Source organism: Nematostella vectensis, chromosome 8 (genome assembly GCF_932526225.1).
Source record: "Nematostella vectensis chromosome 8, jaNemVect1.1, whole genome shotgun sequence".
Taxonomy (NCBI): Eukaryota; Metazoa; Cnidaria; class Anthozoa; order Actiniaria; family Edwardsiidae; genus Nematostella; species Nematostella vectensis.
Window position 1 is genome coordinate 15,963,508 of NC_064041.1, and position 19,299 is coordinate 15,982,806.

At 47.8% G+C, this 19,299-nt stretch overlaps 1 protein-coding gene across 2 annotated transcripts in view; it reads right to left on the minus strand.

The window, feature by feature from the left end:
• LOC5505371 (Na(+)/H(+) exchanger beta) overlaps positions 1-17,887 on the minus strand; it is a 33,549-nt gene extending 15,662 nt beyond the window's left edge. The window contains exons 1-8 of one of the 2 annotated variants that reach the window (XM_032373785.2): positions 17,392-17,887; positions 15,903-15,948; positions 5,358-5,399; positions 4,922-4,993; positions 2,953-3,062; positions 1,356-1,450; positions 539-614; positions 287-357 (exon numbers count right to left, since the gene is read on the minus strand). In XM_032373785.2, the coding sequence (XP_032229676.1) occupies positions 287-357; positions 539-614; positions 1,356-1,450; positions 2,953-3,062; positions 4,922-4,993; positions 5,358-5,399; positions 15,903-15,948; positions 17,392-17,629 (750 nt within the window). In that variant the 5' untranslated portion in view covers positions 17,630-17,887. The remainder of the gene's footprint in view (positions 1-286; positions 358-538; positions 615-1,355; positions 1,451-2,952; positions 3,063-4,921; positions 4,994-5,357; positions 5,400-15,902; positions 15,949-17,391) is intronic. The other variant, XM_032373784.2, reaches the window with a different exon arrangement.
• Positions 17,888-19,299: the final 1,412 nt, after the last annotated feature.

Sequence of the window (19,299 nt, forward strand, 5' to 3'; positions counted from 1 at the left end):
ATAATTGCGTCTTCTCTCGGCCTTAGGTACTATATACTTGTACATAATAACAACAGGGTTAGTTTTCATCTTTTCTCTGAAGTAAACTTTAAGCTTTTGGATAGTAATTTGGCAAAAAGAATTCTGAATTCTGAATTTTTTTTAAGTGATAATCACAGGTTTCCTGCTGTACAATAAACTAAATTCAATTATCTTTTCAGATTTGGCCTCACAGTATGCTTGTTAGCCGCATTTTACAAATTAACAAATAATCTGAAAATAATATTTAAAAATATTTATCAAATACCTCTTTATGGGTGACCTCATCCATCTCAGAGAGCTTTTCAAATAAATGGTACAGGACCACCGTCACCGCATCTAAGAAAAAATGACAGTACAGTTATATATTTTGCCTACAGTATACAAAAAATACAGTGCATTACATAAATACAAGCATTTGTATACATATATAGCCCAGGCCAACTTTCACAGGATGGCACCTGGGCACATTTCCACTTTATTTCTATGAACTCTAAAGATTCAGTATTCGTGTTCTTACCATTAAGTAAAGATTCACCAAATACAATAATGTACAACATGACATTGACGTTGACCTCTTCAAAGACAGCTAGAACCTGCAACAGACAAAAAAAAAATACATACTTTATACCAGTAAATTATAATTTTCACATTTGATAAAAAAAAGTAATTACTAGCAGTCTGTGATGGTGGGAGAGGGAAAGGCATGAATGGCAAATACAAACAAAAATACAGTATGCAATACTTCAGACAACAGCAAATTTATGAGCACAGCAAAAATGTCAAAAATGACAGATATGTACATGCAGTTGTGTGAATAGGAGCAAAACTGACAAACACAGAAAGGTATGTACAGGTCAACAGCAGAGATTAGTAATCCAAAGATCCTAAGAGTGCATAAGGAGTATGCTGTGAGACACAGTACTTATTGTACAGCCCTTTGGTTGACAGCAGGGATTAGTAATTCTAAGATCCTAAGAGTGCATAAGGGGTATGCGGATAATAAGAGAAACAGTTCTTATTGTACAGCCCTTTGGTTGACAGCAGAGATTAGTAATCTTAAGATCATAAGAGTGCATAAGGGGTATGCGGATAATAAGAGACAACAGTACTTATTGTACAGCCCTTTGGTTGACAGCAAAGAAAAGTAATCCCAAGATCATAAGAGTGCATAATGGGTATTCGGATAATAAGAGACAACACAGTACTTATTGTACAGCCCTTTGGTTGACAGCGGAGAAAAGTAATCCTAAGATCATAAGAGTGCATAAGGGGTATGCGGAGATTAGTAATCTTAAGATCATAAGAGTGCATAAGGGGTATGCTGTGAGACTTACCGCCACTGGGTCTACAGCAGAGATAAGCACCCCAAAGACGAGATAGTGCATTAGGGGTATGCCAATTATGTGGGATACACCATACAGGGTAAAGCCTGGGAAATGGAATAATAAACTGTTATTATCAGTTTTTGAGCAACTATTTGGTATTCTTTTATTGCATCACCTTCTTAGCTGTTTTGTTGCTGTTTTATCAAATATCTGTAAAAGCTTTTTGTTTTCAAAGACAGGGGATTGGATTATTGAATGAACTTTAAATAGAATAAAACAAATAATCCTGCCTTATGCATGGATGAATCCTCGTCTTCTTTTAAATGATCTTTTTAAAGCAGCCACACAAGAAAGGCTTGTTAAAAAGACTGTTTACTGTAGATACATAAGATGCCAGCATCTTTCTATTGCATCACTTTTTTCCAGCTGAACAAAACAAGTTCCTGGAGCTCTTGGCTTATGCTGACTCACAACTTTCTTTGAAGGTTACTTGATGAAGCAGTGATTAAATTAGACATCTTATATATAATATATCTAGCTTATTTTATCAGCTGCATATATTTTACATCTCATATAATATATCTAGCTTATTTTATCAGCTGCATATATTTTACATCTCATATAATATATCTAGCTTATTTTATCAGCTGCATATATTTGACATCTTATATATAATATATAGCTTATTTTATCAGCTGCATATATTTGACATCTTATATATAATATATAGCTTATTTTATCAGCTGCATATATTTGACATCTTATATATAATATATAGCTTATTTTATCAGCTGCATATATTTGACATCTTATATATAATATATAGCTTATTTTATCAGCTGCATACATTAGAAATGTTATATATAATATATAGCTTATTTTATCAGCTGCATATATTTGACATATATAGCTTATTTTATCAGCTGCATATACTTGACATATATAGCTTATTTTATCAGCTGCATATATTTGACATATATAGCTTATTTTATCAGCTGCATATATTTGACATATATAGCTTATTTTATCAGCTGCATATATTTGACATCTTATATATAATATATAGCTTATTTTATCAGCTGCATATATTTGACATCTCATATAATATATCTAGCTTATTTTATCAGCTGCATATATTTGACATCTTATATATAATATATAGCTTATTTTAACAGCTGCATACATTTGACATCTTATATATAATATATAGCTTATTTTATCAGCTGCATATATTTGACATATATAGCTTATTTTATCAGCTGCATATATTTGACATATATAGCTTATTTTATCAGCTGCATACATTTGACATACATAGCTTATTTTATCAGCTGCATACATTTGACATATATAGCTTATTTTATCAGCTGCATATATTTGACATATATAGCTTATTTTATCAGCTGCATACATTTGACATATATAGCTTATTTTATCAGCTGCATATATTTGACATATATAGCTTATTTTATCAGCTGCATACATTTGTCATATATAGCTTATTTTATCGGCTGCATATATTTGACATATATAGCTTATTTTATCAGCTGCATACATTTGTCATATATAGCTTATTTTATCAGCTGCATATATTTGTAGCACCCACCGACTGTAAAGGCATTGAATAGTGTCCCAACTACAGCAAACAGTAGGATGGTGCCAATATTATCAAAGAATGCTCTGTCTTGAAGAAAGTAACCAGCTTCCAAAACAATGCTGCAATATTAGATAGCATGTTACAATAATTGACAATGAGCACTGCAGAATTAGTCATAGTTTGCATGTTTCAATCCACTTCCATCCACTTCATAGAAGACAATCAAATAGCAATATGTATTTATCAGAAAGATCAAGGAAGGATCGTTTTATCTGGATCTAGGTATCTTAGTTACGTATGGTATGCAATTGCCCTGTTTAGAAATACTAAAAAAATAGAAATAATAAACAGACTGGAAGTCTGTTCAATAATAAAAACAACAACAACAACCACAACAATAAAAAACAGCAAAAACAATAACAAAAATATGTAATGATGGTTACGGAACAGTTTCGTGTGGACAGAAATACCGAAAATATGATTTTTACATTAACTGAGTCCCTACATTAAATATTACCATATTCTGGAATAATATTTACGGTAGCAATTTTATTTTGGAAAATATAAGCGAAAAACGTTTTTAGGAGAATTATAAGCATGACACATTTCGCGTTATAATCTTTTAATCCTGTTATCATTAGACTCGAATTTGCCCGTTACCTAGCAATGATCCACGAGTGTTGTGATTTGTTTCATCGGCGCTCGCGCTCACACTTAGGTTACTCTGTTTTGCAATTTTCGATCATTTTTAGTTTTTTTAGTATATATAACAAAGAAAAACATGCCTCGCAAAAAGAAGAATCCTTGGGTAGGTAGAAAAGCCAATGTATAATCCCAGTGGCAGTTCTGGTAATCTTATCATACGCGTAGGTTTTCCTCGTTTTTGTCGGTTTTCCACGCTCGCACGTAGATACTCACGTAGATACTCTAAGAATTCCTCTCCGTTAAATCTACACAAAACACAAATAAGACGATAACGCACTATTCAAACGGGCTGATTTTGTCCTGTGAAGATCTACACTGACCCAATAGCAGCCATTTAATTTAGGAGGTTTCAGTTTTCGCTTCCTCCGGATTGGGATCCTTTGCTTCTCCCTTCTTTCTGCGTGTTTGGCGTTTTTCTTTGCCAATATCTACGATTTCCTGGTTTTATCAAAAGCGCGTGTAACACTTGATAAGCGTTTGTTTTCTTCGGAAATGCAACACAGCAGTGGTCGAACCCTATTGGCTAACGTGCGTGTCCCGATTAGGTGTGAAGTGTTATAATCCAGAAAAGGGATAAAGCATCAAGGAATCTTTAGAAGCGCATTACGGCAAAACAAAAACTCGACCAAAACACGCTAAACTTTTGAATTTACGTACCATATAGATTGCTCGGAATTGCATAAAATTTGGCAGGTCGATAGAGCAATACCTCGCTAACAAAAGTGTGTGTACAGCCATTAAAATTCTAAATCCATCAAAAGTTATCGGAATTTGATTGCCGGATATGGCTAAAATTTACATACTGTAACTTTGAAATATGATTACTTTTAAATGAAACTAGATATCGAAAATCGCAAAAAAACTATTGTTAACAAGCATGTGCTGATTGAAATAAGACATTTGGCGTCAGTTTTCACTCACGGAGTATGGTACCTAGATTCTTCCAAAGACACCTATATCGTTTTAGGTTTTACTGCCATTTATTAAAAATGTTTTCTTTAGAGCAATAAATAACAAACAAAGGTAGATTCTTCATTTTGTAATGATTAATTTGATACCTCGTTTGTATAGTTTGGATAAATTGTGCGCGCGTAATCATTTTTTTCCGGGACCATGTTGCGAAACTGTTACATAACCATAATTGGCTAGACAAAAGACTAGAATTAAATGGAACTGGCAGTGAAACATGCATGTACCCACAAGCCAAAAATTTAATAAACGCTAAATAAACACAATAAGCTCAAAATGTGCAATGGTGAGAAAACATACTTACGGAGGAAGCATAAATAAGAAAAAGATATCAGAGCTGAAAAATGGCACATCCTCAGTGGTGAGGCCAGATAACCTAGAACACAACAAAACAATAATAATGTGTATTTCAATCTATAAGAAACAAAAAATTCTCCAGTAGAAAAATTGAAAAATCACAGATTTTACATAACTTTATGCAACATATTGTAAGCAAGCATGGTTTTTAAAAATTATTTTTTATTTATTGTTCAACTCATTTTTTGTTGAACTAATAACTTCGACCCCCTACACTGAAACTTAATGAAACCCCTGGCAAGACTTTTTGGCAAAACCTGACAAAAATCAGTGGAAGTGAACCAGAAAAGAACATCCTAGAACATCCTAGAAAACCATGGTAATTAAAAAATAAAACCAAGAAAATAATAGATCAAAAAGGATAACAAGATGTTCATTCTTACCTGATTATTCCTCCAAATATTACCCCCAGAATAATAACCAAGCTGAGAATAAATCAAACATGATTTATGAGCAAGGGCTTTTATGAAACACCTTGAGTTTGGATACATTTGTCTTCCTTATACCTGTCCTTCTGTCAACTTTCTTGAATTGATACACTCACTGCTTATGTTGGGTCACTAAGGGAATAATTTTCCCAAGGTGTACAAGTATCAGGGGTGGGGGGTGGTGTACAAGTATCAGGGGTGGGGGGTGGTGTACAAGTATCAGGGGTGGGGGGTGGTGTACAAGTATCAGGGGCGGGGGGTGGTGTACAAGTATCAGGGGTGGGGGGTGGTGTACAAGTATCAGGGGCGGGGGGTGGTGTACAAGTATCAGGGGTGGGGGGTGGTGTACAAGTATCAGGGGCGGGGGGTGGTGTACAAGTATCAGGGGTGGGGGGTGGTGTACAAGTATCAGGGGCGGGGGGTGGTGTACAAGTATCAGGGGCGGGGGGTGGTGTACAAGTATCAGGGGTGGGGGGAGGTGTACAAGTATCAGGGGTGGGGGGTGGTGTACAAGTATCAGGGGTGGGGGGAGGTGTACAAGTATCAGGGGCGGGGGGTGGTGTACAAGTATCAGGGGTGGGGGGTGGTGTACAAGTATCAGGGGTGGGGGGTGGTGTACAAGTATCAGGGGTGGGGGGTGGTGTACAAGTATCAGGGGCGGGGGGTGGTGTACAAGTATCAGGGGTGGGGGGTGGTGTACAAGTATCAGGGGTGGGGGGTGGTGTACAAGTATCAGGGGCGGGGGGTGGTGTACAAGTATCAGGGGTGGGGGGAGGTGTACAAGTATCAGGGGTGGGGGGTGGTGTACAAGTATCAGGGGCGGGGGGTGGTGTACAAGTATCAGGGGTGGGGGGTGGTGTTAACTTTCTTGAATTGATACACTCACTGCTTATGTTGGGTCACTAAGGGAATAATTTTTCCAAGGTGTACAAGTATCAGGGGCGGGGGGTGGTGTACAAGTATCAGGGGCGGGGGGTGGTGTACAAGTATCAGGGGCGGGGGGTGGTGTACAAGTATCAGGGGTGGGGGGTGGTGTACAAGTATCAGGGGTGGGGGGTGGTGTACAAGTATCAGGGGCGGGGGGTGGTGTACAAGTATCAGGGGCGGGGGGTGGTGTACAAGTATCAGGGGCGGGGGGTGGTGTACAAGTATCAGGGGCGGGGGGTGGTGTACAAGTATCAGGGGCGGGGGGTGGTGTACAAGTATCAGGGGCGGGGGGTGGTGTACAAGTATCAGGGGCGGGGGGGTGGTGTACAAGTATCAGGGGCGGGGGGTGGTGTACAAGTATCAGGGGTGGGGGGTGGTGTACAAGTATCAGGGGTGGGGGGAGGTGTACAAGTATCAGGGGTGGGGGGTGGTGTACAAGTATCAGGGGTGGGGGGTGGTGTACAAGTATCAGGGGAGGGGGGAGGTGTACAAGTATCAGGGGAGGGGGGAGGTGTACAAGTATCAGGGGCGGGGGGTGGTGTACAAGTATCAGGGGCGGGGGGTGGTGTACAAGTATCAGGGGCGGGGGGTGGTGTACAAGTATCAGGGGCGGGGGGTGGTGTACAAGTATCAGGGGCGGGGGGTGGTGTACAAGTATCAGGGGTGGGGGGAGGTGTACAAGTATCAGGGGCGGGGGGAGGTGTACAAGTATCAGGGGAGGGGGGAGGTGTACAAGTATCAGGGGCGGGGGGTGGTGTACAAGTATCAGGGGTGGGGGGAGGTGTACAAGTATCAGGGGTGGGGGGTGGTGTACAAGTATCAGGGGTGGGGGGTGGTGTACAAGTATCAGGGGTGGGGGGGGGTGTACAAGTATCAGGGGTGGGGGGAGGTGTACAAGTATCAGGGGCGGGGGGAGGTGTACAAGTATCAGGGGTGGGGGGTGGTGTACAAGTATCAGGGGCGGGGGGAGGTGTACAAGTATCAGGGGCGGGGGGTGGTGTACAAGTATCAGGGGTGGGGGGGGTGTACAAGTATCAGGGGTGGGGGGAGGTGTACAAGTATCAGGGGTGGGGGGGGGTGTACAAGTATCAGGGGCGGGGGGTGGTGTACAAGTATCAGGGGCGGGGGGTGGTGTACAAGTATCAGGGGTGGGGGGGGGGTGTACAAGTATCAGGGGTGGGGGGAGGTGTACAAGTATCAGGGGTGGGGGGGGGTGTACAAGTATCAGGGGTGGGGGGTGGTGTACAAGTATCAGGGGTGGGGGGAGGTGTACAAGTATCAGGGGCGGGGGGTGGTGTACAAGTATCAGGGGTGGGGGGAGGTGTACAAGTATCAGGGGCGGGGGGTGGTGTACAAGTATCAGGGGCGGGGGGTGGTGTACAAGTATCAGGGGTGGGGGGTGGTGTACAAGTATCAGGGGCGGGGGGTGGTGTACAAGTATCAGGGGCGGGGGGTGGTGTACAAGTATCAGGGGTGGGGGGTGGTGTACAAGTATCAGGGGCGGGGGGTGGTGTACAAGTATCAGGGGCGGGGGGTGGTGTACAAGTATCAGGGGTGGGGGGTGGTGTACAAGTATCAGGGGTGGGGGGTGGTGTACAAGTATCAGGGGTGGGGGGTGGTGTACAAGTATCAGGGGTGGGGGGTGGTGTACAAGTATAAGGGGCGGGGGGTGGTGTACAAGTATCAGGGGCGGGGGGTGGTGTACAAGTATCAGGGGTGGGGGGTGGTGTACAAGTATCAGGGGTGAAGGGTGGTGTACAAGTATCAGGGGCGGGGGGTGGTGTACAAGTATCAGGGGCGGGGGGTGGTGTACAAGTATCAGGGGCGGGGGGTGGTGTACAAGTATCAGGGGCGGGGGGTGGTGTACAAGTATCAGGGGTGGGGGGTGGTGTACAAGTATCAGGGGTGGGGGGTGGTGTACAAGTATCAGGGGCGGGGGGTGGTGTACAAGTATCAGGGGTGGGGGGTGGTGTACAAGTATCAGGGGCGGGGGGTGGTGTACAAGTATCAGGGGCGGGGGGTGGTGTACAAGTATCAGGGGTGGGGGGTGGTGTACAAGTATCAGGGGTGGGGGGTGGTGTACAAGTATCAGGGGCGGGGGGTGGTGTACAAGTATCAGGGGCGGGGGGGGGTGTACAAGTATCAGGGGCGGGGGGTGGTGTACAAGTATCAGGGGCGGGGGGTGGTGTACAAGTATCAGGGGTGGGGGGTGGTGTACAAGTATCAGGGGTGGGGGGTGGTGTACAAGTATCAGGGGTGGGGGGTGGTGTACAAGTATCAGGGGCGGGGGGTGGTGTACAAGTATCAGGGGCGGGGGGTGGTGTACAAGTATCAGGGACGGGGGGGTGGTGTACAAGTATCAGGGGCGGGGGGTGGTGTACAAGTATCAGGGGTGGGGGGTGGTGTACAAGTATCAGGGGTGGGGGGTGGTGTACAAGTATCAGGGGCGGGGGGTGGTGTACAAGTATCAGGGGTGGGGGGTGGTGTACAAGTATCAGGGGTGGGGGGTGGTGTACAAGTATCAGGGGTGGGGGGTGGTGTACAAGTATCAGGGGTGGGGGGTGGTGTACAAGTATCAGGGGTGGGGGGTGGTGTACAAGTATCAGGGGTGGGGGGTGGTGTACAAGTATCAGGGGTGGGGGGTGGTGTACAAGTATCAGGGGTGGGGGGTGGTGTACAAGTATCAGGGGTGGGGGGTGGTGTACAAGTATCAGGGGCGGGGGGTGGTGTACAAGTATCAGGGGCGGGGGGTGGTGTACAAGTATCAGGGGCGGGGGGTGGTGTACAAGTATCAGGGGTGGGGAGTGGTGTACAAGTATCAGGGGCGGGGGGTGGTGTACAAGTATCAGGGGTGGGGGGTGGTGTACAAGTATCAGGGGTGGGGGGTGGTGTACAAGTATCAGGGGTGGGGGGTGGTGTACAAGTATCAGGGGCGGGGGGTGGTGTACAAGTATCAGGGGCGGGGGGTGGTGTACAAGTATCAGGGGCGGGGGGTGGTGTACAAGTATCAGGGGTGGGGGGTGGTGTCAACTTTCTTGAATTGATACACTCACTGCTTATGTTGGGTCACTAAGGGAATAATTTTCCCAAGGTGTACAAGTATCAGGGGTGGGGGGTGGTGTACAAGTATCAGGGGTGGGGGGTGGTGTACAAGTATCAGGGGTGGTGGGTGGTGTACAAGTATCAGGGGCGGGGGGTGGTGTACAAGTATCAGGGGCGGGGGGTGGTGTACAAGTATCAGGGGCGGGGGGTGGTGTACAAGTATCAGGGGTGGGGGGTGGTGTCAACTTTCTTGAATTGATACACTCACTGCTTATGTTGGGTCACTAAGGGAATAATTTTTCCAAGGTGTACAAGTATCAGGGGCGGGGGGTGGTGTACAAGTATCAGGGGTGGGGGGTGGTGTACAAGTATCAGGGGTGGGGGGTGGTGTACAAGTATCAGGGGCGGGGGGTGGTGTACAAGTATCAGGGGTGGGGGGTGGTGTACAAGTATCAGGGGCGGGGGGTGGTGTACAAGTATCAGGGGTGGGGGGTGGTGTACAAGTATCAGGGGTGGGGGGTGGTGTACAAGTATCAGGGGTGGGGGGTGGTGTACAAGTATCAGGGGCGGGGGGTGGTGTACAAGTATCAGGGGTGGGGGGTGGTGTACAAGTATCAGGGGTGGGGGGAGGTGTACAAGTATCAGGGGCGGGGGGTGGTGTACAAGTATCAGGGGCGGGGGGTGGTGTACAAGTATCAGGGGCGGGGGGTGGTGTACAAGTATCAGGGGCGGGGGGTGGTGTACAAGTATCAGGGGCGGGGGGTGGTGTACAAGTATCAGGGGTGGGGGGTGGTGTACAAGTATCAGGGGTGGGGGGTGGTGTACAAGTATCAGGGGCGGGGGGTGGTGTACAAGTATCAGGGGCGGGGGGTGGTGTACAAGTATCAGGGGCGGGGGGTGGTGTACAAGTATCAGGGGTGGGGGGTGGTGTCAACTTTCTTGAATTGATACACTCACTGCTTATGTTGGGTCACTAAGGGAATAATTTTTCCAAGGTGTACAAGTATCAGGGGCTTGGGGTGGTGTACAAGTATCAGGGGTGGGGGGTGGTGTACAAGTATCAGGGGTGGGGGGTGGTGTACAAGTATCAGGGGCGGGGGGTGGTGTACAAGTATCAGGGGCGGGGGGTGGTGTACAAGTATCAGGGGCGGGGGGTGGTGTACAAGTATCAGGGGCGGGGGGGTGGTGTACAAGTATCAGGGGCGGGGGGTGGTGTACAAGTATCAGGGGCGGGGGGTGGTGTACAAGTATCAGGGGCGGGGGGTGGTGTACAAGTATCAGGGGTGGGGGGTGGTGTACAAGTATCAGGGGTGGGGGGTGGTGTACAAGTATCAGGGGCGGGGGGTGGTGTACAAGTATCAGGGGTGGGGGGTGGTGTACAAGTATCAGGGGCGGGGGGGTGGTGTACAAGTATCAGGGACGGGGGGGTGGTGTACAAGTATCAGGGGCGGGGGGTGGTGTACAAGTATCAGGGGTGGGGGGTGGTGTACAAGTATCAGGGGTGGGGGGTGGTGTACAAGTATCAGGGGCGGGGGGTGGTGTACAAGTATCAGGGGTGGGGGGTGGTGTACAAGTATCAGGGGTGGGGGGTGGTGTACAAGTATCAGGGGTGGGGGGGTGGTGTACAAGTATCAGGGGTGGGGGGTGGTGTACAAGTATCAGGGGTGGGGGGTGGTGTACAAGTATCAGGGGTGGGGGGTGGTGTACAAGTATCAGGGGTGGGGGGTGGTGTACAAGTATCAGGGGTGGGGGGTGGTGTACAAGTATCAGGGGTGGGGGGTGGTGTACAAGTATCAGGGGCGGGGGGTGGTGTACAAGTATCAGGGGCGGGGGGTGGTGTACAAGTATCAGGGGCGGGGGGTGGTGTACAAGTATCAGGGGTGGGGAGTGGTGTACAAGTATCAGGGGCGGGGGGTGGTGTACAAGTATCAGGGGTGGGGGGTGGTGTACAAGTATCAGGGGTGGGGGGTGGTGTACAAGTATCAGGGGTGGGGGGTGGTGTACAAGTATCAGGGGCGGGGGGTGGTGTACAAGTATCAGGGGCGGGGGGTGGTGTACAAGTATCAGGGGCGGGGGGTGGTGTACAAGTATCAGGGGTGGGGGGTGGTGTCAACTTTCTTGAATTGATACACTCACTGCTTATGTTGGGTCACTAAGGGAATAATTTTCCCAAGGTGTACAAGTATCAGGGGTGGGGGGTGGTGTACAAGTATCAGGGGTGGGGGGTGGTGTACAAGTATCAGGGGTGGTGGGTGGTGTACAAGTATCAGGGGCGGGGGGTGGTGTACAAGTATCAGGGGCGGGGGGTGGTGTACAAGTATCAGGGGCGGGGGGTGGTGTACAAGTATCAGGGGTGGGGGGGTGGTGTCAACTTTCTTGAATTGATACACTCACTGCTTATGTTGGGTCACTAAGGGAATAATTTTTCCAAGGTGTACAAGTATCAGGGGCGGGGGGTGGTGTACAAGTATCAGGGGTGGGGGGTGGTGTACAAGTATCAGGGGTGGGGGGTGGTGTACAAGTATCAGGGGCGGGGGGTGGTGTACAAGTATCAGGGGTGGGGGGTGGTGTACAAGTATCAGGGGCGGGGGGTGGTGTACAAGTATCAGGGGTGGGGGGTGGTGTACAAGTATCAGGGGTGGGGGGTGGTGTACAAGTATCAGGGGTGGGGGGTGGTGTACAAGTATCAGGGGCGGGGGGTGGTGTACAAGTATCAGGGGTGGGGGGTGGTGTACAAGTATCAGGGGTGGGGGGAGGTGTACAAGTATCAGGGGCGGGGGGGTGGTGTACAAGTATCAGGGGCGGGGGGTGGTGTACAAGTATCAGGGGCGGGGGGTGGTGTACAAGTATCAGGGGCGGGGGGTGGTGTACAAGTATCAGGGGCGGGGGGTGGTGTACAAGTATCAGGGGTGGGGGGTGGTGTACAAGTATCAGGGGTGGGGGGTGGTGTACAAGTATCAGGGGCGGGGGGTGGTGTACAAGTATCAGGGGCGGGGGGTGGTGTACAAGTATCAGGGGCGGGGGGTGGTGTACAAGTATCAGGGGTGGGGGGTGGTGTCAACTTTCTTGAATTGATACACTCACTGCTTATGTTGGGTCACTAAGGGAATAATTTTTCCAAGGTGTACAAGTATCAGGGGCTTGGGGTGGTGTACAAGTATCAGGGGTGGGGGGTGGTGTACAAGTATCAGGGGTGGGGGGTGGTGTACAAGTATCAGGGGCGGGGGGTGGTGTACAAGTATCAGGGGCGGGGGGTGGTGTACAAGTATCAGGGGCGGGGGGTGGTGTACAAGTATCAGGGGCGGGGGGTGGTGTACAAGTATCAGGGGCGGGGGGTGGTGTACAAGTATCAGGGGCGGGGGGTGGTGTACAAGTATCAGGGGTGGGGGGTGGTGTACAAGTATCAGGGGTGGGGGGTGGTGTACAAGTATCAGGGGTGGGGGGTGGTGTACAAGTATCAGGGGTGGGGGGTGGTGTACAAGTATCAGGGGCGGGGGGTGGTGTACAAGTATCAGGGGCGGGGGGTGGTGTACAAGTATCAGGGGCGGGGGGTGGTGTACAAGTATCAGGGGCGGGGGGTGGTGTACAAGTATCAGGGGCGGGGGGTGGTGTACAAGTATCAGGGGTGGGGGGTGGTGTCAACTTTCTTGAATTGATACACTCACTGCTTATGTTGGGTCACTAAGGGAATAATTTTTCCAAGGTGTACAAGTATCAGGGGCGGGGGGTGGTGTACAAGTATCAGGGGCGGGGGGTGGTGTACAAGTATCAGGGGTGGGGGGAGGTGTACAAGTATCAGGGGTGGGGGGTGGTGTACAAGTATCAGGGGTGGGGGGTGGTGTACAAGTATCAGGGGCGGGGGATGGTGTACAAGTATCAGGGGTGGGGGGTGGTGTACAAGTATCAGGGGCGGGGGGTGGTGTACAAGTATCAGGGGTGGGGGGAGGTGTACAAGTATCAGGGGCGGGGGGTGGTGTACAAGTATCAGGGGTGGGGGGAGGTGTACAAGTATCAGGGGCGGGGGATGGTGTACAAGTATCAGGGGTGGGGGGTGGTGTACAAGTATCAGGGGCGGGGGGTGGTGTACAAGTATCAGGGGCGGGGGGTGGTGTACAAGTATCAGGGGCGGGGGGTGGTGTACAAGTATCAGGGGTGGGGGGGGGTGTACAAGTATCAGGGGCGGGGGGTGGTGTACAAGTATCAGGGGTGGGGGGAGGTGTACAAGTATCAGGGGCGGGGGATGGTGTACAAGTATCAGGGGTGGGGGGTGGTGTACAAGTATCAGGGGCGGGGGGTGGTGTACAAGTATCAGGGGTGGGGGGTGGTGTACAAGTATCAGGGGTGGGGGGTGGTGTACAAGTATCAGGGGCGGGGGGTGGTGTACAAGTATCAGGGGTGGGGGGTGGTGTACAAGTATCAGGGGCGGGGGGTGGTGTACAAGTATCAGGGGTGGGGGGTGGTGTACAAGTATCAGGGGCGGGGGGTGGTGTACAAGTATCAGGGGTGGGGGGTGGTGTACAAGTATCAGGGGTGGGGGGTGGTGTACAAGTATCAGGGGCGGGGGGTGGTGTACAAGTATCAGGGGTGGGGGGTGGTGTACAAGTATCAGGGGCGGGGGGTGGTGTACAAGTATCAGGGGCGGGGGGTGGTGTACAAGTATCAGGGGTGGGGGGGTGGTGTACAAGTATCAGGGGTGGGGGGTGGTGTACAAGTATCAGGGGTGGGGGGTGGTGTACAAGTATCAGGGTTGGGGGGTGGTGTACAAGTATCAGGGGCGGGGGGTGGTTTACAAGTATCAGGGGCGGGGGGTGGTGTACAAGTATCAGGGGTGGGGGGGGGTGTACAAGTATCAGGGGTGGGGGGTGGTGTACAAGTATCAGGGGTGGGGGGTGGTGTACAAGTATCAGGGGCGGGGGGTGGTGTACAAGTATCAGGGGCGGGGGGTGGTGTACAAGTATCAGGGGCGGGGGGGTGGTGTACAAGTATCAGGGGCGGGGGGGGGGTGTACAAGTATCAGGGGCGGGGGGTGGTGTACAAGTATCAGGGGCGGGGGGGGGTGTACAAGTATCAGGGGCGGGGGGTGGTGTACAAGTATCAGGGGCGGGGGGTGGTGTACAAGTATCAGGGGCGGGGGGTGGTGTACAAGTATCAGGGGCGGGGGGTGGTGTACAAGTATCAGGGGTGGGGGGGGTGTACAAGTATCAGGGGTGGGGGGTGGTGTACAAGTATCAGGGGTGGGGGGTGGTGTACAAGTATCAGGGGCGGGGGGTGGTGTACAAGTATCAGGGGCGGGGGGGTGGTGTACAAGTATCAGGGGTGGGGGGTGGTGTACAAGTATCAGGGGCGGGGGGTGGTGTACAAGTATCAGGGGCGGGGGGTGGTGTACAAGTATCAGGGGCGGGGGGTGGTGTACAAGTATCAGGGGCGGGGGGGTGGTGTACAAGTATCAGGGGCGGGGGGTGGTGTACAAGTATCAGGGGTGGGGGGTGGTGTACAAGTATCAGGGGTGGGGGGTGGTGTACAAGTATCAGGGGTGGGGGGTGGTGTACAAGTATCAGGGGTGGGGGGTGGTGTACAAGTATCAGGGGCGGGGGGTGGTGTACAAGTATCAGGGGTGGGGGGTGGTGTACAAGTATCAGGGGTGGGGGGTGGTGTACAAGTATCAGGGGTGGGGGGTGGTGTACAAGTATCAGGGGTGGGGGGTGGTGTACAAGTATCAGGGGCGGGGGGTGGTGTCAACTTTCTTGAATTGATACACTCACTGCTTATGTTGGGTCACTAAGGGAATAATTTTTCCAAGGTGTACAAGTATCAGGGGTGGGGGGTGGTGTACAAGTATCAGGGGTGGGGGGTGGTGTACAAGTATCAGGGGCGGGGGGTGGTGTACAAGTATCAGGGGCGGGGGTTGGTGTACAAGTATCAGGGACGGGGGGGGGGGAGAGGGGGGGGTGTACAAGTATCAGGGGCGGGGGGGGGGGGGTGGTGTACAAGTATCAGGGGCGGGGGGTGGTGTACAAGTATCAGGGGCGGGGGGTGGTGTACAAGTATCAGGGACGGGGGGTGGTGTACAAGTATCAGGGACGGGGGGTGGTGTACAAGTATCAGGGGTGGGGGGTGGTGTACAAGTATCAGGGGTGGGGGGTGGTGTACAAGTATCAGGGGTGGGGGGAGGTGATGAGGAGCGCCTACTTTAAAAATTCAGAAATGGTTTGGGGGAAGGATGTAAATTCTAGTAATTCAAACTCACGGGTGAAAGCAGATGCATGATGCAGTAATTACAACCCCCCAGGGGCGGATCTAGCTTTTCGTTAAAGGGGGTTTTGGCTCAGCGACAAAGGGGGGAGGGGGTAATGTTATTTTGCTACATATGGCTTTCTGGCAGCCCAAAGGAGGGGGTTTAAACCCCCTAAACCCTCCCCCCCTAGATCCGCTACAGCCCGTTATTGAAATTAGTGTAAAGTAGTTATACATGTGTACATAAGTATACAGTAGTTATACATGTGTACATAAGTATACAGTAGTTATATGTACCTTGACTCGGGGAAGACAGACTCAAGCATAAATGACAGATGGAATCCTGAAAAGAAATAAAACATGTTTTAACCAGCCTTATATTATGCTTTAGATATCCTGTACTGAACGACTTTATTAAGGACATAACAGGACTGAAACAAAATTACAGAAAAAGCATACAAATCATAAATCCCCAGTTGTTTTTGTCTTTTAATTCTTTCATTATAGACACATTGTCAAAAGTAGAAAGCATATTATGGCTATTCCTCTAAACTTCACTCTGCAGTCAGCTCTGAAATCGAGCATATCCTATGTATTGCTTTTAAAACTGCATCATTGAGTGCACCTTTGTAAATAAAATCACAGGGTTTGCTTAAAAGTTGCACCCCCTACTCTTATAAGATTCTCACCACAACTTATTTGAGAAATTTGTTACAAAATTTTTGAGAATGGCCAAGTCAAATCTAGCCCTTCTACACTGCTTTTTATCTGTTTTTAATAAAATAAATAATTTTTCAATATTATTACTATTATTATAGCAAGAGATGTATTTTCGCAGATCTAACCTTTTAATGATAAAAAAGCTGCATAACGTAATTAGTTTTCTGGTGTACATTACAGTACATCACTTCGAAAAAGCATAATATTCAATAGCAGCAAGATATTATTAATGAACTTCTTCTTGTTCCTGGTGGGCCCACCTCCTTCTATAAGAAGATTCTTGTGACCCATTCTCTACCCATGGTCATCAAGTATTATAACCATCGGTGCAGGTTTGGATGGGCGCTTTTCTGCCCAGTCCATTCTCTGCACATATTTTCTACATTTCCATTCCATGTTTAAGGTAATGGGAGTTATACACACATAAATCATATGTTATTGATTGAATGATCCTCTAAAAATCCAATATTTTGGGAAGATTGTGCAAAATCAACAAACAATCTAGAAACGTGTTTGGTCATCATTTTAGAAGTAAAACAAAAGGTTAAAGCTAATTTATGACAGGATGTTGAAAAATCTTGCTTTTTATGCAAAAGGTTCAGATAATACTTATAATCAAAACATAATCCTTTGAAACAGAGGAGATAATGAGCATGTTGAAAACTTGACTAATGAACAGGCCTCAGTCATCAAATACATCGAAATCACAAGTCAACCATGTCTGAGCTATACACGGACTCCAAGGAGAATACAGTTAGAAAACCATACAATATATAGCTTATGTATCAAAGAGATTTTAACGATGATTTGTAGGTTTATTTTGATCCCTACTATAAGTTAATGGCGAGATAATAGCGGGATACGCTTGTAAAAATACACATGCTCATATTTTGAGCTTCAAAGCGCCCCACGTTGAATACTAGGTAATTTATAAACGATATTTCATTGATCTTTAACCGCCCCAAGGATTTCGAAGGACAAACATCATACCGTTAAATTTATCCTGATTTAACAATCTTGTTTACAAACGAATACTCAGCTCAAAATAACAATCGACTTCACTTACCTAGTTTGGCAAAACTGGCGATCAAAATCCAAAGCATGATCGTGAACGGCCCTGCGACATGATTAAAGTCAAAGGTAGCTACATTGAATGATGGAATGTCGTGTGCTTTATCGTGGCTTGTGTTATTACTAGTATTCGTTTGAGTTCCATGTTGTGCCGGCGGACTTGACGAAGCCACGCTGGGCTGTCCCAGAAAACCCGCCAAAATAACACCGATCACCACAACCTTCAACATCATAAAGTTATTTACAAGTCCCTTGTCCTTTATCAGCGATGGTTAGGAGTTCAAGCCATGTTTCGATGGATATTTGTGCTAAATTCTCAGTCGTGAATGCAACCTTCCCTTTACCAACTTCGACTTCATTCAAGAGACTCGAGGGACTGGTACTGAGTTATTTTCATAAATGTCGGAAAACAAAAACTTGTTTCGCGGGAAATTTTCCCTGTTCTTAGCAAGGCAATAAAACTATCACCGTACCCATTGCAAACCAGGTAAAACCAGTTTAATAACATATAAGCTCGGGGAACCACAAAGTTTATTTCGCTATTTTGCCTTTTTCAGCGGTGCATTATGGGAGCATGACAATGCACAGTGACTTTACGTGACATTGACTTTGCGTGACACTTTAATGTGACAAGTTCTCTACAACTCGTCATCCCAAGTCAGCATAAATTCTGTTTTATTTGACCTTTTTTTTGGTGTTAGATATAAACCGTCCCCAGGTAGAGCCCGATCTTACTGCAATGCCTGTGCGCATGGGAGGTCAAAAGCATTCAGTCCACAAGATCAGGGACAGTCACATGAGACCCCTAAAGAAAAAAAGATGGAGGGAGGGGCACAAGAAAGAAACTTTAAGAAAAAATTTGGGGCGGGAAAACCACGCCCCACTGGTCATTTATAATGCATTGTGGGTAGTCAAATGGTTAGATAACTTATCGCACTGCATTGTGGGTAGTCAAATGGTAAGATTACTTATCGCACTGCATTGTGGGTAGTCAAATGGTTAGATAACTTATCGCAATGCATTGTGGGTAGTCAAATGGTTAGATAACTTAACGCACTGCATTGTGGGTAGTCAAATGGTTAGATAACTTATCGCACTGCATTGTGGGTAGTCAAATGGTTAGATAACTTATCGCACTGCATTGTGGGTAGTCAAAAGGTTAGATAACTTATCGCACTGCATTGTAGGTAGTCAAATATTTAGATAGCTTATCGCAATGCATTGTGGGTAATCAAATGGTTAGATAGCTTATCGCACTGCATTGTGGGTAGTCAATCGGTTAGATAACTTATCGCACTGCATTGTGGGTAGTCAAATGGTTAGATAGCTTATCGCACTGCATTGTGGGTAGTCAATGGCTAGATAGCTTATCTCAATGCATTGTGGGTAGTCAAATGGTTAGATAGCTTATCGCAATGTATTGTGGGTAATCAAATGGTTAGATAGCTTATCGCACTGCATTGTGGGTAGTCAATCGGTTAGATAACTTATCGCACTGCATTGTGGGTAGTCAAATGGTTAGATAGCTTATCACATTGCATTGTGGGTAGTCAATGGTTAGATAGCTTATCGCAATGCATTGTGGGTTATCAAATGGTTAGATAGCTTATCGCACTGCATTGTGGGTAGTCAATCGGTTAGTTAACTTATCGCACTGCATTGTGGGTAGTCAAATGGTTAGATAGCTTATCGCAATGCATTGTGGGTAGTCAAATGGTTAGATAGCTTATCGCAATGCATTGTGGGGAGCCAAGTGTTGCACTGCATTCAAGGCTTGAAGGGGATTATGGGTGACCACTAATATTTTCTTGTGATAACCCAAGGCAAAAGGCAATTCAAAAACTTCTTTATTAAAACCTTTTAGCTGTTAAAGTATGAAAAAAGGTCACTATATAAAAAATTG